The sequence below is a fragment of the Orycteropus afer genome, unplaced genomic scaffold (genome assembly GCF_000298275.1).
Source record: "Orycteropus afer afer isolate SDZICR_OR568_19922 unplaced genomic scaffold, OryAfe1.0 scaffold00070, whole genome shotgun sequence".
In the NCBI taxonomy this organism is placed as follows: Eukaryota; Metazoa; Chordata; class Mammalia; order Tubulidentata; family Orycteropodidae; genus Orycteropus; species Orycteropus afer.
Genome location: NW_006921657.1, coordinates 3,009,404 through 3,036,611, shown reverse-complemented (window position 1 = coordinate 3,036,611; position 27,208 = coordinate 3,009,404). Strand labels below are relative to the sequence as shown.

At 38.0% G+C, this 27,208-nt stretch overlaps 1 protein-coding gene across 1 annotated transcript; it reads right to left on the bottom strand.

The window, feature by feature from the left end:
- Nucleotides 1-1,959: 1,959 nt before the first annotated feature.
- On the bottom strand, nt 1,960-22,688 carry ANXA7 (annexin A7). Its single transcript, XM_007940618.2, has 13 exons — nt 22,635-22,688; nt 20,241-20,442; nt 19,062-19,172; nt 17,837-17,901; nt 17,403-17,468; nt 10,052-10,154; nt 9,747-9,841; nt 9,064-9,177; nt 8,653-8,823; nt 4,454-4,624; nt 4,299-4,374; nt 2,958-3,070; nt 1,960-2,082 (listed from the first exon to the last, which is right to left on the bottom strand). The coding sequence occupies exons 1-13, from the start codon at nt 22,686-22,688 to the stop codon at nt 1,960-1,962; spliced, it is 1,464 nt and encodes a 487-aa protein (XP_007938809.1).
- Nucleotides 22,689-27,208: the final 4,520 nt, after the last annotated feature.

Genomic DNA, 27,208 nt, shown 5'->3' with positions numbered 1-27,208 from the left:
TACAAAGGGTCATATATTGTATGATTCCATGTATATGTAAATGCAAATTCAGAGACAGAAAGAAGATTAATGATTACCAGGAATTGGAGTGAAGAGGGAATAGGGAGTAACTTACTAACGGGTTTCTTTTTGGGATGATAAAAATGTTCTGAAAATGACTGGTGATAGTTGTACAACTTTGTAAACAAACTAAAAGCCACTATATTTTACACTTCAAAGAGATAAATTTATATGAATTAGATCTCGATTTTCTAAAAAGTGAGAAAATAATTGTTCATAATATCCTTAATATCCTTCTCTCTCCTGTTTACTAGATCGTATCACTTTTATTTACTTTTTCAAACCCAGATCAAAATTTAACTTTTTAACCTTATGCTACACTTATCTCTAAAGGCAAGATAAAAAGCTCTGGCACTGCAGTGGTTAAAGCATTTGGCTGCTAACCAAATGAACAGTTGTCCAAACCCACCAACCACTCCGCTATGAGGCAGTCTGATTTAGGAAAGATTTAAAGCCTTGGAAGCCCTATAGGGCAGTTCTACTCTGTCTTATAGGGTCAACCATGTGTTGAAATTGACTCGATGGCAGTGGGGTTTTTGTTTTAAGGACAAAATTGTGTCTTATGCTACTTTGCACACCTCTTAGTACTTGTACAACACAAATTCGGTCTGTTGAATTATAAATGCTTTATATTATTCCTTCCCCTCAATTTTTAGTACAATAATTCACCAAATCTTATTATCTGGTTTGTGCTGGTGGATCTGTGTAAAACAAAACAAATAGGGTTCAAGCAGAACTTAACAATTTAACATTTACTCTTTCTTTTCATGCTAATTTTTATCTGGAATTCTCACTAGATTATAAACCTTCCCTTTGCTGCTAGGAAAACCTTTCCCTTACCGCCTAGTGTAATGTGCCACATACTCAAAAAAATAATTGCTCAATACTGGGGAAAAGTCAATAGGTTTTGAAGTTACCTGCTGTAACTTTAGACTACTCCAAAGAACTATCATTGAATTCTCCCTAGAAAACACCTTAAGCCTCATTCACTCATTAATTGAGTACCTATTATGTCCTTCGGGAGCTCTGGTAGTGTAGTGCCTAAGGCACTTGACTGCTAACCAGAAGGCTGGTGGTTCAAACCCACCAGCCACTCCTCAGAAGGAAGATGGGGCAAATCTACATCTGTAGTGATACTGCCTCGGCAACCCAAGGAAGGGTTGTTATGAGTCAGGTCCGACTCGACGGCACATAACAACATTATGTCCTTCACTTTCAGATTCATGATTAAATTCTGACTAATTTTGAAATCTTTCATACATAATTTTTTAAATATCAAGAACTGTAGAGTTTTAATAGATAAAACAAAGTAGTCTATGTGTGTACTTCATGTATATAAACATTTAATCCCTTTTTAAAGTTGCTACAGATAATATTAATCTATTTTCTCTATGTGGGAGGTGTTTATGAATATGGAATACTAATTTATGCAAAATAAGACACAAATTATTCTTGTAAGTCAAAAGAGCTGAATTTTTAGAAAATACAGTTTCGACATACTATCAACTGTAACTCCAGTGGACCCAGTGAGATTATGAAAGGCAAAGTCTTTGGCAACCCCTTCTGTAATTCAATATTATCACACAGAATTAGAGATTGTTGTGATTTTTATTCAATTTGGCATACTGATTAGAGTAAGAGCAGTGAGAATTATGCTTTACAACAATGCACTGTTACAACATCATTGTGATATGGATTTACACTGATTGTATACAGAGAAAAAAATAACATCAGAATTAAGGCAATAACAACATGTGCAAACCAAGCACATTACCCTGACACAGTCTTTACTAAAAAGCTCTTTTGGTTAGGTAATGGTTGATAGGGCTACATGCAAGTCAGTCACTGCTTTGAAGGATAAGCTCTGGATAGAAAAATCCATTCATTAAAAAATCCCTCCTACTGGCCTACAATGGCCAGAAGAAGCTTTCGGTAATCTCCACTGGTGTCACTTGCAATCATTGTGCTCAGGGTCTTCTGATACATCTGATAGAACATCTGTTTAATTTGTACAAGGTCAATCTGCAAGAGATGAATTTTCTGATGTTAGAAAAAAGCTGCCACAAAGATTTATTACAATTATTCTTTAATAGTGAACTCAAAAACTCACTGCTGTCGAGTCAGATCTGACTCATAGTGACCCCTCCTTGGGTTTCTGAGGTGGTATCACTATGGAAGTAGACTGCTCAACCCTCCCTCCAAGGAGTGGCTGGTGGGTTTGAACCACCAGCCTTCTGGTTAGCAGCCAAATTAGGCACTACGTCACCAGAGCTCCTTTAATAGTGAAAAGATCCTAATTATAATCAAAGCAAAGGGAAAAAAAAATTTTATAGATAGCATTCATACCAGTGCTAGTATCACCCAATAAGGGTCTGATGCATTGCTCTGTAAAAATACTGGATAAAGATGGCAACTAGTTTCATTTATTATTAAAAAAAAAATTAGTCATTTAAAAAACATCTCAGGCTATTTTTAAGTAAAGCGGCAATAGGTAAATTTTTTAAAAAGTTGTTTTATAATTAACAAGGGAGGCTAAATTTCAAGATGGCTTTGATATCCAATAGGATTAATAAGCCTAGGTCTTTCCTACAACTTTTTACGTACGTAAAATGAAAATCAAAAGCTAAATGTCTTCCACCTTCCTATTAACCAGTATTCTCTACAGATCTTCTCAAGTAGGAAAATCTCTTGGTAATTCCTTCATTGAGGCACAGTGGTCTGTTACCAAGCCTCAATCATAGTGTGGGGAAAGTGAATACTTACTTTATACACTAACAACAAAGGCAAAGACAGCTCATCCTCAACATTATTCCTCACAGACTGACAACCAACTAAGGAACTTTTAAGTAATCAACACTGAAAATCAAGTAAGACCAGACAAAAAGAGAAAGCCTTACCTCACTTCGAGTGACCACAATTCTGACCAGGGTAGAGTCATCTGTGCCAGCACCTTTCATGGAGTGGTACAGCCTCTCAGCAAAGAAGGCAGGGCGGTTCAGGGCACACTGCACTGCAAGTGAGAGATGTTTCAGACATGGAATCATGACTTAACAGATGAGCCCATCCTCTGGCTTCATCTATCACTTCTGACATGTTTTGGTTACTTTCTGTGTAATCATGTTAGAAATCTGAGGTGAGATATTCTCCCCTTTCATTTTTCTCAGCATTCATTCTTCTTTCTAGGTACATCAGACAAGGCACCTTCAATTCCCTGGGCCCAAAATCCCCATTTTCTCTCCATAACTGTAGTGGCTTAAATTCTTTACATTCTCCCCTTAAAGGAGAAAATGAGTATCAACTGTGCCCTAGTTAATAGGAATAATGATAGAAATTTGAATTCTAGAAATCAAGTATATAATTTGGTAAGAGGTAAATATAAGATACATGCTAATTTAAAAGATAAAGCATAAATTTGAGCAAAGATTTGAGAATAATGCTCAGAAATCAAACACCTTTTCTTATATAAGAAAATTCACTTAGCAAAGTTTCTTCTTTCAGATGGTAGGGATGTACTAATTTTACATTATTACTTTTGCTATAATTACTATTGTAATGTTTTAAGACATTCCATTGCTAATACTACTCTCCTTAATTTAATATTATCCAGAGAAAAGAAATTTCCTTGCATTCCAAAAAAACCAAACCCACTGCTACTGAGTCAATTCTGACTTATAGTGACCCTATAGGACAGAGCAGAACTGTCCCACAGGGTTTCCAAGGCTGTCAATCTTTACAGAAGTGGACTGCCTCATCTTTCTCCTGCAGAATGGCTGGTGGGTTCAAACTGCTGACCTTTTGGTTAACTGCTTTAAACACTGTGCCACCTGAACTCCTTTCCACTGCATTAGACATCTGAGTATCAGAACACCAGAAACTATTTTGTAATTTCAAAAGGAAAAAGAGTTTCACTGAGCTGAGTACTTGACAGGTGTTTTTTGGGCTCAAAGTGACTTCACATGGTGGACCTTGCAATTCCTTGAGGCTTCTCCATTAATTTCTTAAACAGGTACAATCTATACTATATTCTTGCTTAGGCAAAATAACTCCAAAATAGACCCATTTGACCACACTAGCAACCATTCACAGGGAATTGTGTGTAATTCACACAGAATTAGCTAAGCCTCAGCCTAAAGACATTCCAGGAAAGGCAGATTAATTACCAGCACTTAATGGGAACAACTATTCAAAAGCCCCACACATTTAAAAACAAAACAAAGCAAAACATGAAAGTATCTTACAGATGGCCTTCAAACCACTTTCAACATTTCCGGAAAACTCACGGCCAACACTGGACAGCAAATCTCGATTAGCCATCTGCAATAAAAAATTACAGGGACTAAAATATTTTCCCATGTTAAAACAAGAGCCAAATCTTTAAAAGAAAGGCTCATACCCTAGAATAAGCCTCCATGGTAGCTTTCAGCTGAGGAAAGCTTCTTGTGGCAAGAATCATGTTAAAACAAGATTCATCGGTCCCTAGTCTCCCCTCACCAGCTTGATAAAGACGCTGAGCATCTTCCTGAGCCATTTGATGGTTTACATTCTGGTTCTCATCACGATTTCCCTGCAAAAGAGGAAGGCAGGAATTGAAGGAAGTAATATAAGTCCTATGTTTTCTGAAAACAGTTTAGAGACTAAACTAACCAATATAGTTACTTTCAAATTTAAAGAGACAACTTATTAAAGGTTAAATCCATAAAGTTTATCAAGCATCTTTCATTTTCAAAGAAACTACACTAGTATAACTAGAACTTTAATATACATTGTCATCTTTAGACTTTATAACCTACGATCATGGTTTAATGAGGTCATGTTAAAATGAGAGATTTCCAGGGCTTTGAGAACTAAATTAAACCAAAAAAGATTTCCATTAAAAAACAAAAACATAAAAACCCTCTATGGGTGCGGTGCAAAGGATTTCTCTTTACATGGGGCCTTTCTGGCCCTGGGGATGATTTGTTAGGCCATAATCTTGCAAAGGGATTGAATGGTGTTCTGGGTACCTAGTGCTGCTCTGACAGGAATAAACCACAAATGGGATGGCCTTAACAAATAGGAGTTTATTCTGTTACAGTTCAGGAGGCTAGAAGTCCAAGTTCAAAGTGCCACGCTCTAGGGGCTGTGTGAAAGCCCTTTGACCTTGGGTTTCAGCTCTGCCTCCTGCTCCTGACTCCATGGAGCTAGAGGCATCTCTTCACTTAGGCAGCTACTGGCTGCTGAGGCTAACAAGCCCAAGGTTGACAAATAAAATGACACAGTCCTGATGTTACCAAACCACACAGCAGGTCATTAATTCAATTCCATTTTTTTAAGTCCCAAGGTCGGGACAGCATGGCAGACTGCTGAACAATGACACGGCTACATGCAGAGTCCAAACATACCATAAGCTAGAGACCATTCTCAAAGCTACTATTTATATACAGGAAGCAGACCACATACCCAAAGGCAGCTACTCACTCAGCTGCTCACAGTAGATTCCACCATGGAGCTGATTACAGTCTCATCATGGGTAATACTATATCCAGCTGGCCAGCCATTCAACCAGGCCTACGCAAGTTGACACACAAACTTAACCACCACAGATGATTTACTATGCAAATTAGGTGACTGTGGCCTACAAGGTCATTTCGTGGTCTTGGTGGGAGGAATAGGCTTATAAAAGGGCTAATCCCACAGAGGTTGAAGGGGACCTCACTACCACCAAGAAGAAGCTGGAAGTGGCCAAGTCCTTTGGACCCAGGGTCCCTTACTGAGAACTGCCTAGACCCAGGAGACAGAGCTGTAGCACTGGAGACAACACAAGATAGGACAAGACAGTGCAAGATGGTACAAGCAGGAAGAACCAGGAGACCAGTATGAGATAGCTGCGGTGGGCTTCCTGGCCCACAGAGCAAGGCAGATGTAGTGGGCTCGCCAACCTACAGAGTGAGAGAGCTGAATGCCTTTGGGCAGGAGGCTTGCTAGTGAAGGGCGGTGCCTCTGGGTACTTGATGGTGGAGCCAAAAGAGCTGTAACCCTTGCCTAGAAGCTGAGAACTGTCTTGGTTGGAAGCTGTCCTGATTAAGGAACTGTATCTGTTACTTCCAAGTTGATCTTAAGCCTGAATTGTAACCTGTTATTCCCTAATAATCCCCATAACTTGAGTATGGCATGTGAATTCTATGTGGCCTCTGCAACTAATTATTGAACCCAGCAAGAAGTGTTGTGGGGAGGATGGCTAGTATCAGAGTTGGTAAAAAGGTTGGAGAATGGAAATATGTCTGACCTCCACTTCCTAGGAATCAACTTTGGGCTGATCTTGATCATCTTCCCTCCTCTTCAAATTACACAAGGTCTGATATTACTACATCATAGGGCATATAAACTACTACAGATATGAAGAACTTATAACTAACTCTCTTTGTTGTCAGCTGCCACTGACTGAGTCTCTGACTCATGGGCAAGCCCATGCATGGTTCTGGTCCACAGTACAACATTGGCTGATTTTCAGAAATAACTAGGCCTTTCTTCCCAGTCCATCTTAGTCTGGAAGCTCTGCTGAAATCTATTCAGCATCATACTAACACGCAAGACTCCACCGACAGATGGGTGGTGGCTGCACATGAGATGTATAGGCTGGGAATCAAACTGGATCTCCTACATGGAAGGTGAGAATTCTAACCACTGAACCACCAGTTCCTCATATAATTCTCCTTAGCAGGGATTTAAGGTCAATATGCATCATAATGAGTTCTACTTTGTATTCATTCATGTGGCTAAAGGGTACTGAGCACTTACTTTGTGCCAGGCACTATGTTAGGTGATGAGGACATGAGAAAAATAAGGTTTCTGGTTCAAGAGAGTGAGGATATAATATGGATGCTTCACTGAACTTCATTTTCTTCATCCAAGTGTAATCTTATTATCTCAGTAAAAAAAGGACACATGAGCTCTTTAGAAGAAGCTATAAATAACTCAAGATCAGCTAGACTATGCCAATTTGTAAAACAAAATCTACCCTGGGACAGAAGGCAGGGAAGAAAGGAGGGAGGGAGGAAGCCATGGGCCTGAACAAGAGTTTAAACTTAGATGGACAGCTGAATTCTCCCAAAAACAGAAACAGAAGTCTAAACAAAGAAAAGGCTGCTCTGTAAAGTCTCAGTGCTCTTGAAGGTAGAGAACCATCTTCTGAAGTAAAAAGCACTCAGCACAAGGTCTATGTAATGACTGAGGATAGCACAGGAAAAGGTGCTCAGAAAAAACTTCCCAGATTCAAACACACCATACAGTCCCATTTTCTTAGACTACTGTTCTGCTCACTCCCTGGAAGAAGTCCCTTTGCTTTTAAAATTGGCCAGGCTTTGAACCCAGCATAAGGAAAACTCAGCATCCTGTATAAAGTCTTAAAAATAGTAATTTAGCATTAAACCTCTGCTCCTGTATTTTTCCTCTTCTTCTTTTCCAATCTTAACCAACTCTTCTGCTATTACTCTGTTATAGGTAAATTTAATTTCCTTCAGCCTATTTGCTTACTTTTCTCATTTCCACATCAATACATACCATCCTTTCTGAAACTACCTCCTTTCATTCCTTTTTAATAAATAATTTATTTTTGTTGTTGTTGAAAATATACACAGCAAAACATACCAATTCAACAGCTTCTATATATATAATTCAGTGACAGTGATTACATTTTTTGAGTTGTGTAACTAGTCTCACACTCCTTTTCTGAGTTGTACCTCCCCTACTAACATAAAGTCACTGCCCTCTAAGGCTCCTACCTAATCTTCTGAGTCATTGTCATCAATTTGATCCCATATAGATAGATCTTAAAAGAGCACAGTGCTCAAGGCAGACATCCTTTACTAGTTAAGGTAAACTGTTTGATTTTAAGAAGACTTCAGAGGGTATTTCTGGTTTAAAGATTATCTCAGCACAATAGTTTCATGAGCTCCCTTCATTCTTAAGGCCTCTCCTCTACTGTGAGATTCTGCAAGACTGTCCAAGCTTGTATACTATCAGGACAGCTAATAACTCATGACAGTGAATCAGTGTTCAAGTCTTTTCCATCATCTCTTGCAAATATACTATGACCATCTCATCCTAAGCATGTTTCTAATATCATTCCAAATACCCTATTTGGAGGACTTTCTGCCACTTTTTCAGCACATCTGGGAAGATGCTAAGGAAGGTGCTAAACACAGTATTACCATAAACCCTGAAACAGTTCTCTGCATTTTTGGTTCTCCTCACATAGTTCTCACCTCCCACAGTACTTCCATGGTAGTCCACCATATCTTCAGACTTACCTGGCAGTACTAAGTCTAATAAGAAGCTTAAAAGTACAGATTTATCTTCATTCAGCCAGAGCCTCACATTGATTTCTGATTCCATACAACCTTAAGAGGTTAATTTCTGATTCCTTACAAAAGCCAGATCTACAGAAATAAACTCAACAGTGACTACAAAGAAACCTCTACTTTGGATGTGGTGTTATTACTCTTGGCAATGGCAAGATTCCGAGGGGTTTAAATATTAAAAAAGAAATAAAGAATGCTTACTGGCAATAGAGGGTAAAAAATGTTCCCTCCACCAACACACAAACACACTCACCTGGCACATGGATACAAGTAAACGTTCAAAATGCCCTGATGTATCTGACCTAATGTCCTTTTCAAGGTCTCGTCCAAATTCTGATCCATAACATCTGACAATTTCTCGGATTTCCTGATTTGTTCTTGTGCACAAAATCTCAATTAATACCCGTTCCTGAGTTCCTGCTCCCTATATGGAATAAATAAAGGAGGAATTATACAAAAGAACAACAAAACCTCTGAAAGTAATTCAATCTTATAGTTCCCATCAAATATTTCTTTAGCCTCCAGAACTGAAAAACTCTACATATTCACATGATATAAAATAATGCATTGATTTAACCATCACTGTAAATTAAGAATGGCCATAATTTGTGGGGTTTTACATATGAAGTAGGATAAAATAGTTAAAGTAAATGACATATAGTACCTTCATTGCATTCCGTAAACTCCAGGCATCGTAATACGTGATTGGCATGAATAGAGCAAGGATGAGTTCTTCCATATTTCCACTTAACTCTGATTTGAGATCTTTGATTAAATCCTGTTTAATTACAAACACAATCTAAGTATATTTTCTTATCAAATTTTGTTGCTTACAAAATTTTTTTTTCATGCTTAAATATTTTAAGGAAAATATAGAAAGATGGAACTGCTGTATGAAAACCTAAATGTTAAATTGGAATCTTATATACTTAGAAATAAGCAAACACATATAAAGTTTGTTACAAGCAAGGAGACATATTTTAATTATTCTATCAACAAACATTTAATAAATTCTGACTATAGTTCTACCACTGTTATCAGGTACAACGACGAGATAAACATAAAACAGAATAATTCAAAGTAATAAATAGTCTGCATACTACTGAACATCTATCACAAAGAAGAAATAGTATAAAGCATAACTGTAAGATCACAAACTACTCTACAATTAAAAAGGCTTTTAAATGAAAAAGAACATCAATACACTGCTCCTGAGGTCTCTGAAGTCCGTCTGTCTCTAGTTTGTACCACAAGTACAAAGATAGTATCCAATCTGACATGAATGTGGAGTATACAAGCCACTGCTTGTGCTTACTGCAGAAAAGAAAAAAACATAATAAAACATACCTTGCCATACATGGTCTTAAAAGCAGCTTTAATTTTTTGCCTTTGATCATTGGAACGGTTGGCCACAATATCCACAATTGCCTGCTCGTCTGTCCCTGGAAGAGCCACACATGTTTAAGCTAAGGTGAAGTCTGCTGGGTGCTCCTTCAGACTGTTTCTTAGGATGCTTATAAGCCACAAGTTACTGTATCAAACTGAGGTATCTGCATATAGCCTGCCACACAAACTTGGTTTATGATACAAGATTTACCTTTATATTGGAATCTGTTACTTTAAAGTTATTAGACAAAAATCTGTTTCCTTACCGAAACCCTTCATCGCTTTTCGGAGAATTTCTGCATCTTTCATGGCATCAAAGTTGGGAGCAGGTCGGATTGTTCCTTGAATGCCCTGAGTCATCATAGCAGGCTGAGAACATAACACAAAATTAAAATCAAGACTCTCTGCTGACATAAAGGCAATTTAAGACTTCTCAAGATAACACTGTTAGGCAAGGAGGCCAGTGTTTGGATTTTAGCACAAACACATGGACATTACAATTTTGTTAACTGCTGTCGAGTCAGCCCCCAACTCATGGTGACCCCATATAATCTGGCCACTGTGATTCATAGGATTTCATTGGCTGAATTTGGAAGTAGATCACCACGACTTTCTTCCTAGCCCATCCTAATCTGGAAGCTCTGCTGAAACCTGCTCAGCATCATAGCAACACACAAGCCTCCACTGACAGATGAGTGGGAGCTGCACCCGAGGTGCACCAGCAATGACTGAACTCGGATTTCCTGCACAGGCAAGAATTCTACCACTGAAACACTGCTGCCCCCGAGCATTTATTACCCACTGCTGTGGAATCAGTTCTGACTCATGGTAGGGTCCATCCTGAAACAGTTAAGAAAGACTGCCAACAGATAGCCAGACACCAAACTTTCAGAAGGGTAAGCTTCTGAAATTAAAGTAGCAACTTTCTTGTGCCTTTTGTTCTTTTTTGGTAGAGAAGGTGAAAAGAAGATTGATCCTTGTATATACAAAATGAGTGGCAGTGTTTGATTTCAAAACAGAATGTAATAATGGTTTAGTGATGTAGAATATGAGTTGCCCAACTAGGTTTCAGACAAGCAGCGTAATTTTGCCAATAACTTCCTATATGGGCCCTGATTATTAGATATACAATAAAACATTTTATAAATAAGGAAAGTACAAAATCAAGTGATGATTGAAGATCCTGGGAGATACAACATTTTTCATCTATTTTATAAGGAAACAAAGCAGAAAGCAAAAGAGGAACTGTACATTTAAAAAAAAATCTGTGAAAACAGAAAATTACTACTTGGCAAATGTCATAGTAGTAATCATTTCAGGCAAGAATCAAAAATGGATGCTTTAGTTGTGTCATCTGAATATATATTCCAGTTTCCTGGGTTATTCACTTAGATTCAGTAAGTATGGTGAAAGGTTATAAACCCTGACACACACCCTTCCTGATTTTAAACAATGTTAGTATCCCCTTGTTCTGTTTGAATGACTTCCTCTTGGTCTGTGTACAGGTTCCTCATGAGCACAATTAAGGGTTCTGGAATTCCCATTCTTTGCAATGTTCTCCATAATTTTTTATGATTTTATATATATTATATATATACATATATATATATAATTTTTATATATGAAATATATTATATATATATATTATATAAAATTTTTATGATCCACACAGCCTTTGTATAGTCAATAAAACACAGGTAAACATCTTTCTGGTATTCTTTGCCTTCAGCCAAGATCCATCTGACATCAGCAATGATACCCCTCATTCCATGTCCTCTTCTGAATCCAGCTTGCATTTCTGGCAGGTCCTTGTGAATGTACTAATAAAAGCGTTTTTAAATTACCTTCAGCAAAATTTTACCTGTGTGTGATATTAATGATATGGTTCTATAATTCCTGCATTCTGCTGGATCACTTTTCTTTGGAATGGGCACAAATATGGATCTCTTCCAGTCAGTTGCCAGGTAACTGTCATTAACAAGTGAGCGCCTCTAACGCAGCCATCCATTTGTTGAAATATCTCAATGGTTATTCCATCAACTCCTAGAGCCTTGTTTTTTTTTTTGCCAACTTCTTCAGTGCAGCTTAGAACTCTTCCTTCAGTACTACTGGTTCTTGATCATATGTTCCCTCCAAATGGCTGCACATCTACCAATTCTTTTTTGGGCAGTGACTATGTGTGTTCCTTCCTACTTCTTTTGATGTTTCCTATGTCATTCAATGTCTTGTCCACAAAATCCTTCAATATTGCAATTCGAGGCTTCAATTTTTTCTTCAGTTCTTTCAGCTTGAGAAATTCCAATTATGTTCTTTCCCCTTGATTTTCCATCTCCAGGTTTTTACATAGTTAATTATGACACTTTGTCTTCTAGAACTGCCCTTTGAAATCTGCTCAGATCTTTTACTTCATCATTTCTTCCATTCACTTTAGCTACTCTCCTTCCAAGAGCAAGTTTCAGAGTCTCTTCTGACATTCATTTTGATCTTCTCTTCCTTTCCTGTCTTTTTAATTCATGATGCTATCCCACCATTTGTTTGGTCTTCAGTCACTGGTGTTCAATGCATCAAATTTATTCTTCAGATTATTTCCATATTTCAATGGGATATAAGTCAAGGTCATATTTCGGCCCTTATGTACTTGTTTTAATTTTCTTCAGCTTCAACTTAAATTTGTCAATGAGCAACTGATGTTCTGATCCATAGATGGCCCCTGGCCTTGTTCTGACTGATGATATTGAGCTTCTCCATTATCTCTTTCCACAGATGTAGTCAATTCCGTATGATGAGGCCCAGATGTATGGACTGCTACTTGTGTTGTTTAAAAAAAAAAAAGGTATTTGCAATGAATAAATTGTTGGTCTTGCAACATTCTATCATGCCATCTCCAGGGTCATTTCTATCACCAAAGCCGTATTTCCCAAGTACCAACACTTATTCCTTGTTTCCAACTTTTGCATTCCAATTACCAGTAATTATCAATACATTGTGACTGTATGTTTGGTCAATTTCAAACTGCAGAAGTTGGTAAAAATCTTCATTTCTTCATCTTGGCTTAAGTGATTGGTGCATAAATTTGAATAGTCATATTTACTGGTCTTCCTTGTAGGCCTATGGATATTTTATTCTATTACTGACAGCACTGTATTTCAGGATAGATCTTGAAATATTCTTTTTGATGATAAATAGAATCCTTCAATATTGCAACATGAGGCTTAAATTTTTTCTTCAGTTCTTTCAGCTTAAACAATGCTGATCAAAAACAACAACAAAATTAGAGGTCCAAAGTATGAGGAGAAACTAGATATTTGCAGTTTGTAACTTTACAGTGGATGTCAAACACCATCTTAAACATGTGATCAAAATAAATTATCACTAGTAATAGGAATAAACTGACAACAAGTCACTCCTGATATGGTGCACTGGGAAACAGCATCACTTCTGTGGTATTCCTGCCAAAAGGGCAAAATTTGAATTTAATCATGAGGAAGTATCAGACAAACCCAAATTAAAGAATATTACACAATATAATCGGTAGTATTCTCCAAAAGTATCAAAGTTATGAATGACAAAGACTGAAGAACTGTTTCAGATTAAAGGAGGCTCAGAAGACATGACGACAAATGCAATCTTTGATCTTTACTGGATTCGGAATAAGAATATTTGTGGAACAACTGATGAAATATGAGTAAGGTCTGTAAATTGGATAATAGTATTTTATGTCATATTCTGATTTTGATAAATGTATTTTACTTAGGTAAAAGGTTAACATTTAGGGAATCTGAACAAAGGGTATACCAGAATTCTTTGTATTATTTTTGCAACTTTTTCAAAAGTCTGAAATTATTTCAAAATTAAAAGTTAAACATTTTTTAAAATACAAACTTATGAAACTATGCAACAGTTTTCTTAATATATTCAAATCAGGGCTTAGAAGGATATGTTAGCCTACCATTTTTTTTCTTTTTGTTTTAATAATCTATTTTATTTAATTAAATATACCCAAGATATCATCATTTCAACATGTAATCAATATCATTTTACAATATAAAATTATTCAATTGATTTTTAGGTACTGGAACAGTATTTAAAGTTATACCCTGTATGACAGAGAATATAGCAATACCTCCACAAGCTAGTACTTGTGGAAGTAAAGTAACTGGGAGGAAAAGACAAGAAAATCTTTCAGCAGCTTTTCAAGAAAATATTTTTATAGTCATATATACTCTTAATTACTCTGAAATTATTTTCTACCAATAATCCTGAACATCAGAAGCTCTGGTAGTGTAGTGCCTAAGGCATCTGACTGCTAAGCAGAAGGCTGGTGGTTCAAACCCGCCAGCCACTCCTCGAAGGAAGGGTGGGCATTCTACTTCCATAGTGATATGCCTTGGAAATCCAAGGAGGGGTGGGTCGCTATAAGTCGGGTCCGACTCGACAGCACATAACAACAACAATACTGAACATCATCTTCTACCAGTTTCTGAGCCAGAAATATAAGTAGAGAATTATAATGAGAAAAAGTTATACAGTGGTTTTTAAGAAAAAATTTAAATTATTCTCCTTGTAGGAAATATTCAGGTGTGTCCCTCCCACCCCAGGAGCTCTGCAATGGTTAAAGCACTGGGTTGGTAATCCAAAGGTTGGCGCTTCAAACCCACCAGTAGCTACATCAGTTCTCCTGTGCAGATTATAGCCTAGAAAACCTGTAAGATAGTTCTACTCTATTAAATGGGGTCATTATGAGTTGAAATTGGCTTGATGGTACACAACAAGATATGTTTTTTCAACATATTGCTTTTACATAACCCTTAAAGTATCTAGAAACCATGAACATTTCCTTTGATGTAACCATTGTCATTAAATCTTAACTGAAACTGCGTTGTCAGTAAAGGCAAACATGGGTATATGGGTGGATAGATGGGTGGACAGGCTAAATGATTAGGTATGTCTATGAAATGGGGAGGGTATCCAAGAACATATATAGAGTTGGCAGACAATGGTCCTATAAGTTTATGTGAATGATCAGAATTCCCAGGTGTATAGTAGAGCTGACAAGGGGCAAGGTTGTGGTCACTGCTTGGTCACAGACAGCTACCCAGAGGGACCGAGTAGTTGAACCTGCGGGCTTGGGACCATAGTCGCAGGGGACATCAAGCTCAAGTGGCATAACATACTATACAAAACATTGTTCCACCCCCTACTTTGGCGAGTAGCGACTGGGATCTTAAAAGCTAGCAAGCTGCCATCTAGATGCAACGATGGGTCGCTCCTCATCTAGAGCAAAGAAGAATGAAGAAAACCAAAATTCATGGAAACAATTAGTCCTAGCAACTGGTACACCATCCGATCTGCAGCCTATACAATTATGAGACCAGAAGAACTAGATGGTGCCCGGCTACCACTGTCATCCACTTGGAAGGGGATCTACGTAGGAGATCCTTGATTGAGAGGGAGAACAATGTGGAACAAAACTCAAAATCATTTGGAGAAAAAAAAAAAGTGGGGGGGGGACCAGGTTTGCTGGTCCAATAGAACCTGGTGGAACCACTGAGACTATGGCCCCTAGCTGCCCTTCAGGTCTGGAATTGAACCCACACCTGTGATTTCCAGCCAAACAAAACACAGGCATATGAGTTAAACATTTACCTCAAGTAGATACACTCCTTGGAGAGAACAATCATGGGAGAAAGAAGGGCTGCTTATGCACAGGGAGACAGCTCAGGGGGCAGGAGAGTATGAAGGGATGGACACTGGGAGGAGGTAACTATGGGGAGGAAGTGGGAGGGGAGCTGCTGCATTGTAAACTGTGGTCAATGACATGAGACAAAGTATATGTAAACTGCTGTACGGAAAGTAAATTTGCTCTGTAAATCTTCACCCAAATCACAATAATAAATAAATAAATAAACAAAATCTTAACTGAAGCAGAGCACAGTTGATAATACATTGAACTAAACAGCAAGAGAAACTAATCCTCATCATGCACTGTCTGATGATTCTCATTTTTTGTCATCTTCCTTCTAAAAAGAAAAAATTCCATTGCATTTTTCATCTCTAGGGAAAAATATGTTTTATTGTCTGAAGTCTAAGTCTAAAGTAAATTTTCCAGATCACTACCATTGTCCAGGCATTATATCGAATGCAAAGAAGTAGGGATCCTTGTTCATGAGGTCAAAACTTATTGGGGGGATTTCTCAATACAGTGAAGTCCTGCACTATTCTGCCTCCAGAAGTTCCTCCCTTTGAGTCCCCATTTGATTCTAACCTTCCTGCTAAAAAAACGTTCTAGAATTAAGAGAGAAGGATCAATCAGGAGAGGTCACCTAGCCCAAGTGCTCACCTAAGACAGGAATGTCCTTTACATTATCCTACTGTCTCTCTCTCTCTCTCTCATACGCACACACACACACACACACACAAAATCAACCAACATTACTTGAAAACTTTCAGTAATAGGGAGTTCATTTCTCACAAACTAGCCCATTCCATTTCCATCTAAAAGCACTTCCAAAATCTACCATTCTATTAATTCCACCTATTGGTTTTAGTTCTACCTTAAGGTAGTAATTGTCATACAAAGTAAGTTGCATATATATGTGCTTTATATTTAAAATTTAATCTTATACACTGGGCCATAAAATGATATCTCTAAATTAAACTATATGTATGCTTAACTAAATATTCTCATACAAAAAATGATTAAAATAGCTACAGATTTATATTATCATTAACAATCAAACTTCAAAAATAAAAAAAGGATTGACAGCAATTTGCTTTGCAGGAATATCATTTACTCTATCAGAGAAGCAGCAGTGTGTAATAGACACCACTGATCTAGGAATCAGGGAGCAAGGAGCTAGTCTCCGCTTTGAATTTCACTAGATGTGTGACCTTAGACAAGTTTCTTAACCTCTCTGGAACCCAAATTTCTCAAATTAGGAGAGGAAACCAAAAACTGCTTCTATTACTATAATCCTTATACTATCCAAGTCCAAAACAAGCCTGAAAATGGCATGAATATACAGTATGGAAATCAGTGAGAAAATAAGGAAAAAAGTAAGCATAAAAATATTACTGTTTATGTTCCTAGCAACTTGCATAAGATATAAAGGAATTAATAAGGCAAATGAAAAATGAAATTTGGTATTAAAATAAGGAGCTATACAGAGATAAGGCAAAGATATGACATATGGGGAACCACCTCATTACTGAGAATTGTATTCCACAGACAATAATTGGCTACCATGTTTAAAGCTATAAATAAAAAACAAACCCTGTCATCAAATCGATTGTGACTCACAGCAACCCTATAGGAGAGAGCAGATCTTCCCCAAAGCATTTCCAAGACTGTAAATCTTTACAGAAGCAGACTGCCTCATCTTTTCTCCCGTGGAGCAGCTGGTAAGATCAAACCACCAACCTTTGGTTAGCAGCTGAATGCTTTAACCACTACGCCACCAGAGTTCCTTCTCAGGCACTATAGGGACATAATTATAAAAGAGATCTAGTTGAGCCCTCTAGGAAATGGTGAGAGACAAGTACATGAGAAATTAGAAACAAATGAAAGCACATACAAGGAGACCTAGTGATCAGTGAACATTAGAAAGCCTTACTCACTTCACTGCTATAATCCAAAGAAACAGGAGAGAAAACAGGATAGGAAGGAAAGGATTCTGTACTGATCTGAAAGAAGAATGGGAAGTACAAAGGTAAAAATGGAAAAGAAACCACCATTGATAAAATACTATTAGAGATATCAATCATACAGTCACCCAAGTTCATAGATATAACTGCCAGGGCAATAAAAGAAGAGGAAAAAGAACTAAAATCAATTTCAAGAGCCCAAGTAAATCTAGGAGAAAGTTACCAGCATCATTACCTGTAAGAAGGACCTACCACTTAAAGCAGATGAAGCAAATAGAGCATGGAGGTATCAGAAGCAGAGATTAAAGTCTTAAGCTACCGTGACAGACCATCTCTTCTGCTTCATGGGAGTCTCCAATGCCAGCATTATCCAGTTATCCGGACTAAAAAGGTGAGAGCAAAAATACCTGATTTGGGAAAGGAACTTGTCCTCCAGGATACTGAGAAGGCATCTGTCCTCCAGGAAAGCCACCTACATGTTTGTTTAAAAAAAAAAACAGTTCTTGTATGATTTAATTTTTTAAAACAACATTGCTTTTATAAATATGGGAACATATGACACACTTACTATGCTATTCACTTGACTAATTTTCTGTATGTTGTACTTTTATAATTTACGGAACCTGAACTCCTCGGAAGGAAGGTTGGGCAATCTACTTCCGTAGTGATACTGCCTCGGCAACCCAAGGAGGGCTCGCTATGAGTCAGGGCTGACTCGACGGCACATAACAACAACAACAACAAAACTAACTTTAGTACTAAGAATATGTTTGTAATATTACATGTCCTACAAATAATAACAAATAATAAGATCCTAACAAATAATACTTTTTTCCTTTTTTAACATTCAAAGTAGATTTAATTCTGATTCTCTTTGAAAAAGCTGTCAGGCTATAGTTCTAGGGATTGTTTCACTGGTGGTATAAAAGTGGGCAGAGAAGTCCCAGAAGGTATTGCTCTTTGGCTTTGGAGCAGATATTTTTTTTTAATAGAAAAAAGTGACTCCTTATCTCCATTTTAGTGAGTAAACCTTCCATTAAATTAATGTATTTCACAAAACCATATATTTGAAATTATTTATAGTAGTACTTAGTCACGAGTCCCTGGGGGTGCAAAGAATTAAGTACTTGACTACTAGCTGAAAGGTTGGCAGTCTGAATCCACTCAGGGCACCTCAGAAGACAGGCCTGGTAATCTGCTTCCAAAAGGTCTCAGCCCCCCAAAAAAGGTCACAGCCTTGAAAACCCTCTGGAGCAGTTTGACTCTAGACATAGTAGGTTGCTTTGAGTTGGAATCTACTTGACAGCAACCAACAACAATCATACTTAGTGTAAATGTTTACTAAAGGAGCTCTGGTAGCATAGTGCCTAAGGCACTTGACTGCTAACCAGAAGGCTGGCGGTTCAAACCCACCAGCCACTCCTTGGAAGGAAGGTTTGGCAATCTACTTCCGCAGTGATACTGCCTTGGAAACCCAAGGAGGGGTTGCTATGAGTCGGGGCTGGCTCAATAGCACATAACAACAACAACAACAACACAAAGACTATCTCAAAAAATAAACTAAGTTTACTCAGTGACAACTAAAAAATTCAAAATATGGTAATTGTGATACTCTGGACAGCTGGTACCTACCTGGCATTGGAATCTGCGCTGGGCTACCACCATAAGACTGTGATGGTGGCTGTGGATAGCCAGAAAAGCCTGCTCCACCTGGTGGGGCTCCAAATCCTTGGCCTGGAGGAACTAGAGAGAAAGAATGGTTAAATAAACTTTCATGATAGTTCTTGAGACTTCAAAGAAAACCTTTAAGAAACTGTTTATTATATTGTGGTCAATGACATGAGACAAAGTATATGTGAACTGCTGTATGAAAAGTGAATTTGCTCTGTACATCTTCACCCAAATCACACACACACACACAAAAACTGTTTATTATTAATAAGAAAATAGTATGCTATTAATGCTATGATAACAGTAGTCTCCTTTTGTGTAAATTCAATTTCTCACCAACACCTTCCCCACTAAAAAATATTAAATATATATATTTTTTACTTTATTCATCTTTCTTACTAACTTACAATACAAAATCGGTAAGTTCTTTTATTTTTGGATAAAACTGTCCTAAAGATCAGTCATACTAACTAGACTGAAGTATAGGTGGTCCCCAGGTTATGAACATATGACTTACGTACAACCTCTCAGTTACAAACCAATTGCCGTAAAGCCTATATATTAAAAATCTGAGGTACATACAATGGTTTGTAATAACAAACAGGCACTACTTTGCAATGTGTATCAAAACATTATCATTATTAACATATTATTATGTTAAAGATGTTTTAGTATATCTGAAAGTGGCTTTTTAATGCTCTTTTATGCAGAGAAAGGTACACTATATAATAAGGCAAACACTTGACTGACGTTAGGTATGTTCTGAGTTACGAATAAATTTGAGTTAAAGGCAGAATTAGAAACAGAACTCGTTCATAATCTAGGGACTACACATATCTTAATCAGTTCCTAAAATTACAAGTGATCAAGCAAAGTATTATATACTATCTTTATTATCATGAGATTAATTCTAATTCCCTTCACCATAGATTTTTTTTTGAGACTGCTCTTAGCTTTCATTATCCCTTAAGAATCTTTGTCTCTCTAAATGCCAGCCGGGTCCTTACTATCTAAAGCAGAGAGTCAAATAAGAGCAACTCTGACTTCATACACAATGAGCAAGAATAAAAAGGATAAAGGGAAGAAGATAAAGTGCTAGAGCAATACCTATCACCACTAATTCTGAGTCCCATAACTCACCTCCAGGGTAAGATGGGGCTCCCCCTGGCTGTGGGGCACCAGGATAACCTCCAGGAGCTGGATAACCAGGGGCAGGGTAGCCTCCACCTCCAGGGTAGCCACCACTTGGTGCTGGTGGGTAGGCACCTCCTCCCATTGGAGGAAAGCCGCTAGGATAAGGATACTGACCCGGAGGGGGAAATGATGACTCCTGACCTACAGGCTGAAAATCAGAAAAATTTTCAAACAAATGTGATCATACAGAAATGTGACCTGTCTGAAAAATGAACAGAGAGATAAGTGTTTGTCACTAGTTTATCTGTATACTAATTTGTCAGGCCACTTGTTTGTCAGGAATTAGTTAAAATTAATTCTACCTGGGTCAGGCAAGAGGCCTCAGTTTCTCTAACTGGGAGTAAGAACCAATTTCCCTCCAAACATCAAGCCTTCAGGACAACAAGCTCTTTAGTTCCTTCATTTTCCTGGCATCTGGAAATATGAAAAAGATCTTCCTCTCTACTCTAAAGAGAGGAATTTATGAGTCTCTTGCAACACACCTGGAATTGTGGCATAGTAGGGGAAAAAAAAAGGTAACCTGAGTCACATACTGGATGCAATATTTTGGGCAAGTTACTCTTTCTGGACCTCAGTGGCAAACAAAGATTGTTATATGTTCACTAAACACTATCACCTGTGGACATAAAGCTATGCTACATTATCCAGGCCCCCAGACAGGTAGGGGCAGATGACTGGTGAATAAATGAGGAGAGAAGTGAAATATACCACTTCTAGTCTGGCCCGTAAGACCTTCTACCCAAATCTTCACACTCTTTGTCTCTTTCTTCATCTGCCAGCCAGAAGCACAGGGTCCAGTGGAGGATTCCAAGGACACAGAGGATGGTAGAGCCAACACATACAAGAAACCCGGGAACTTAAAAAGCTTCATGGAACAAGCGCCTTCCCACCTGATCCCTACCACAATCTATCACTGACTTCCAGGGGCAGACTGAAATAAGCAAGAAAGAGATTTTTTACTATTAAATCATTGAGATTTGGGGGTTGTCTACTCTGATTGATATGGTTGCCAGAGAGTAGAGTTTAGTACATGAGGACTTTGGAAAATACTCAAAATTCTAATCTCTCCTATGATCATTGTTGTTGTTATTTGCCATCGAGTTGGCCCCGACTCCTAGCAACCCCTCCTTGGGTTTCTGAGGCAGTTATCACTATGGAAGTAGGATTGCCCAACCTTCCTTCCGAGGAGTGGCTGGTGGGTTTGAACCGCCAGCCTCCTGGTTAGCAGTCAAGTGCCTTAGGCACTATGCTACCAGAGATCCCCATCTCCTATGATATATATACATTATCATTAACCTGCATATGACTCTCTATTCTCCCAGGAATAGAAAGCAGCCCTACAAAGTTACACAGGCACACCTTGTTTTATGGCACTTCACTTTATTGTGCTTCATAGATACCATATTTTTTTACAAATGGAAGGTTTGTAGCAACCCTATGTAAAGCAAGTCTATCAGTGCCATTTTTCCAATAACAGATGCTCATTTCATGTCTTTGTCACATTTTGGTAATTATCAAAATATTTTACACTTTTTCATAATGCTACTGTACACTTAACAGACCACAGTGTAGTGTAAACATAATTTTATATGCACTGGGAAACCAAAAAATTGGTGTGACTCGCTTTATTGAGATATTCGCTTTATTGTGGTGTTCTGGAGCCAAACCGGCAATCTCTCTGAGGTATGCCTGTAAGTATAAAATTGAAATGAGTAATTCTTACTTATGCCTTAGCTATGAATTTAGTCCTCATAGCAGTACAGACAATAGCAAGTTGGAATTTAATAATAGCTATATAAAAATGTATCCCCAAATAGGAAAAGTCTCAGAACTACAAATCCAGGGCTCACTAATCTATTGGAATGTGTGATCCGTGAGTCAAACCCTTGGAAAATTATTAAAAATCTTCCAAAAGAGGTTAAAAATGGGGACTTATGGGAAGAATTTAGCTTATAGACATGTTTTATGACCTTTACAGCATGTAACACATTTTCTAAATTAATTTACAATTTAAAAAATTTATATGATTTCACATAAAATCCAGATTTCTGGCTTTACCTGAAGAACTGGAATATCTAGCAAGAGTGGTAGGTCTGCTCCCTGCATGGTCACACTTACTTATAGCTGAGTCACCCCTGGCTTTCTAAAGATGAGGACAGGACTCTCCAGTTGCCCCACAATGCCCACCTTCACTCACTTACTCTACTCACTCCCTCTGGGCATTTGAATCTATAACCCCCCTGTTGTAGCATTTTCTGTAAGATCTCTCATGGACTAGTCTTTTATAACAACCATTCAAAGGATGTGCACTAGTTGAGTATTATAAGTGGCAATACTTACAGGATATCCAGGGAAAGGTGGGTAGCCTGTGGGGGGATAGCCTGGGTATGACATTCTGTAACAACAAAAAATGTCCTCTGTCATTTCCTATAAGGCTTGATGCTTTTAAAGATATATATAGCTGTAGGATTTTACAGAAAACACATCTTCTCTCAAGAGTCTGGAGGCATTCAAATGTAGGTATTAGGGATATAAGCAAGGCTTTTAAAATGCTTCTTCATTTTACCATTTCACCATTTGCACCAATATGGTCAGTATAGCATACTAAAAGCTCGAACTTCATTCTCCTCCTACCATACAATTTTTGTTGCATGTGAATACTACTAGTAGTATTATTTATGGAATATTTTTCTTTTAAGTCAATTTTCTTCTTAAATATATTTTAAAAGTATGCTTTATATCACTTCCATAAATGGGAAACTTGCAACAGCTTTCTTGCCATAAACAGAAGGTAATGTTAAAATGAATACAGAATTATTAAAATGAAAAATGCTTTTCAGGTGGCACAAAAATCCTTGGGTAGGTATACCGGTGAAGAGTTAACATTCTGGAGTCACACATACCTGGAATAAACTCTAGCTTGCTTTCTTCTTTCAAACTTTTGATTATGAAAATTTTCAAACTTTAAGTAAAGTTAGTATAACAAACTCCACGAACCCATCATTTGTCTATAAATATTACCAATTCATGGCCATATTTTGTTTTTTCAATACTCTCACTGCCCACCACCTCCCTGGATTATTTTTAAGTAAATCCCAGGTATCATATCATTTTAACTTATATATGCTTCAGTATCTGCCTCTAAAAGATAAGGACATTTTTTCTTAATAGGGATCTTTAAAAACATCACCATATTATTATTGTCACTCTTTAAAAATTTAACAATAGTTCCTTTATATGTCACAATTGTGTCAATTCCAATTGTTAAAATTACCAATTGTCTTTTAAGTAGTTTTATTGTTTTCATTTTATATTTTTGTTTAATTTCTTTAATAGAGTACTTTGAGACATTTCAAACATATTTAAAAGTAGAGAGAATAGAATTTGGTTTAATTACATGACACTGAGGAAATTCAACTATTCTGACCTACTAAAAAAGTAATTTCCTATATGCATACAATGTAATATTAGGCAGTCATAGGAGACATGAAGCCCTGATATATGCTAAGACACAGGCAAAACTTGAAAACATTAAGCTGAATGAAATGAGTAAGTCACAAAAGGACAAATATTATATGTGTATTATATATTCACTTATATGACAAAACCAAATGTATAGAGACCAAACCTTATTAGTGATTACAAGGGTGGAAGTGAGGGGAAAAGGGGGAGTTCACTGCTCAGGGGGCAAGGAGTTTCTGTTTATGGTAGTGGAATGATTTGGAAAAAGATGGTGGTAACAGTTGCATAACATGATGAACATAATCAATGTCACTGAATTAAACATGCATGTAAAAACTGCTATACTGGACACCATGTGATCCTCAGCCTATATGACCATGAGACCAGCAGAACTAGATGGTGCCCAGCTACCACTGTCAATTACTCAGAAGGGGATCTATGTAGGAGGATCCTGGAGAGAGTGGAAGAACAACTTAGAACAAAACTCATAAGCACTTCAACATATTAGCCGTAAAAAGAACAGGACTCCTAAAACATAGCCATAATACCAAGAGTGTACTTTTAAAAATTAGTAATTCAAGTTCTGGTAAGATGGCGGAATAGGCAGAACGACTGCACAGACCCTCTTCAACAAAGAAAAAGGGAACCAGTTAACACAGATACAGAAGTTAGTCCTGGACCACTGAGCCGTGGACTGAACTCCAACTAGCAGAAGAATTTGCATGAAAACACCAAAAAAGGAGACCTATGGAGCTGCAGTCTGGCAGCAATCCTGATGGCACAGACAGCTTAGATACTGCCGAGTGGTGGCAGGACCTAAGAATTAACCTAAAAATCGGCCCTGCTAGCCAGGGACTGCACAGAGGACTGCTCCAGTGGTTGGAGAATAAAAGGGGAAGCAGTGAATGGGAAGGTGTACTGAGCTATGGACTTTTGTCTGTCCAAGGGCACAGCCATTTTGAATGTTTACAAGCAGCTTGACCATTTTGTATATTTAAAGCAACAGCGTTCTCCCAGATTCCAGGGACTTAAGAACAGGCTCCACTGGCCAGGAACCCCAAGGATATTCTGGACTTGGAAACTGGAAAGGTGCAACATTCCCCTTGTTACTCTTATACCCTATACCCTTTTGGTGAATGGAGGTGCGGCCATCCCTCACTCCCATCCATTTCTGGGCCAGCAAGAATTCCATCCCAGACTGCAAGCTCAGACAGACCCTGGGTGCCCTACCCCAATTTTTTTTTTTCTGTTTTCTGTTTTTTAGTTTGTTTCTTTTTGTGTGTTTTAAAACTACTATTATTACTTTTGTCCTTTTTACTGTTATTCTTTATTCTTTCCCTCTCAGGTTCTAGTTTTCAGCTTTTTTTCTTTTCTCTGTTCCTGGTTGCAATTATTTTTTTCCTTCCCATGGTTAACCCCATTCCTTGTTTTTCTTTTTGTGTTTTTCCCATTTTTATTTTCATTATTCTCCTTTTCTACCTTTCTTCTCCTACTGCCCTCTCCCAAGATATTGCAGGGTTTTTTCTTTTTTTCTTCTCTTTTCCTTTTTTGATGGTTATTCAATTGTTATTTTTGTCTGAGTGCAGGACAGCAACAGTCCCCATACGACACAACTACACCCACACCTCCTGCAGCTTCACTTACTGAATGAGAGCCACCACTTCCTTTTCCACCACAGGACCAATGATAAAAAACCACCAAGAAGAGCCTAAATCACCCTTGGCTGCTCTTCACAAACAGTTAACAGAGATCTAAATACAACAACGCCACGATGCCTCGGAGACAACAGACCATCACAGTCCACACAAAGAAGCAGGATAAAGTGGTAGAAACAAGGGAGCAGGATACAGACCCAGAACACATCCCTGAGGAAGAAGCAGCATTGGAACTCTCTGATAAGGAATGATAAGGAATTCAAAAGAATTATATTTAGGTATCTTCAAAGGATAGAGAGACAGACCAAGGAAAACACAGACAAAACCCTAGAAGAATTTTGGAAGAAAATACAAGAACAAAATGACAAAATAAATGAAAAATTAGAAATGATCCTAAATCTATAGATAGAAATTCAGAAGATTAATACTAAATTGTCAGAAATAGGTAACACATTGGAAGGGCAGAGGAGTAGAATAGATGCAATGGAAGACAAAATGAATGAGATTGAAGACAAATACCTGAATACTTGTTTGGAAAGGGATCAGTAAGAAAAAAAATCAAAACAAAATGAGCCATGACAAGAACAGACATATGCACACCCATGTTTACTGCAGCACTATTTATAATAGCCAAAAGATGGAAACAACCTAGGTGTCCATCAACTGAGGAATGGATAACCAAACTATGGTACATACATACAATGGAATATTATGCAACCCTAAAGAATAACCTAGAATCTGCAAACCATCACATAACATGGATGATCTTGGAGGACATTACGCTGAGTGCAATAAGTCAATCACAAAAGGACAAATATTGTATTAGTCCGCTATTGTAAAAGTCAAGGAAAGGTTTAGACATGGAAGGAAATTTTCTTTGTTGGTTACCAGGGGTGGGAGGGGAAGGAAGGGAACACTGTTAGATTAGTAAATGTAAGTATTGATTTGGGTGAAGAGAAGGGCAATGTACCAAATGTGAGTGATCAACATGGTGGCACTGAGGAAGAGGAAAACATACAGAGAGGTATATGGGAGGTACAGACAACAAAGATGAACCATTTTGCACATATACTACTGCAGTGTCACTGAAGGCAAACATGGGCATACAGGTGGATAGATGGGTGGACAGACTGAACTATTAGGTATGTCTATGTAGCGGGGAGTGTACCCAAGACCATATATAGGTTTGCCAGACAATGGTCCTATAAGTGTATTTATGATCTGTAAGAATTTCCAGGTGTATAGTAGAGCTGACAAGGGACAAGATTGTAGTCACTTCTTGGTCACAGCCAGCTACCCAGATGGACTGAGTAGTTGAACCGGTGAGCTCAGGACCATGGTTGCAGGGGACAACAAGCTCAATTGGTGTGGTGGTTGTTTGTGTGTCAATTTGGCTAGGCCTGGTTGAGTGGCTGGGCAGCTGGTGGTAGTTATTCCCCATGATGAGACTGACAACCAACTCCATGGCGGGATCTACCACAAGCAGCTGAGTAACTGCTTTGGGTATGTGGTCTGCTTCCCATATATAAGAAGCAGACCTGGGAATGGTCTCCAGTTTATGGCACACTTGAACCCTGCATGGAGCCGTGTTCAGCAGCCTGCCATGCTCTGCTGACCTTAGGACTTTCAATGGACTTAAATTAATGGTCGGCTGTGTGGTTTGGTAACATTGGGACCGTGCTATTTTGTTTGTCGACCTTGGGCTTGTTAGCCTCAGCAGCCATTAGCTGCCTGAGTGAAGAGATGCCTCTGGTGTCAGTGGGCTGGGAGAAAGAGGCAGAGCTAAAGCCCAAGGTC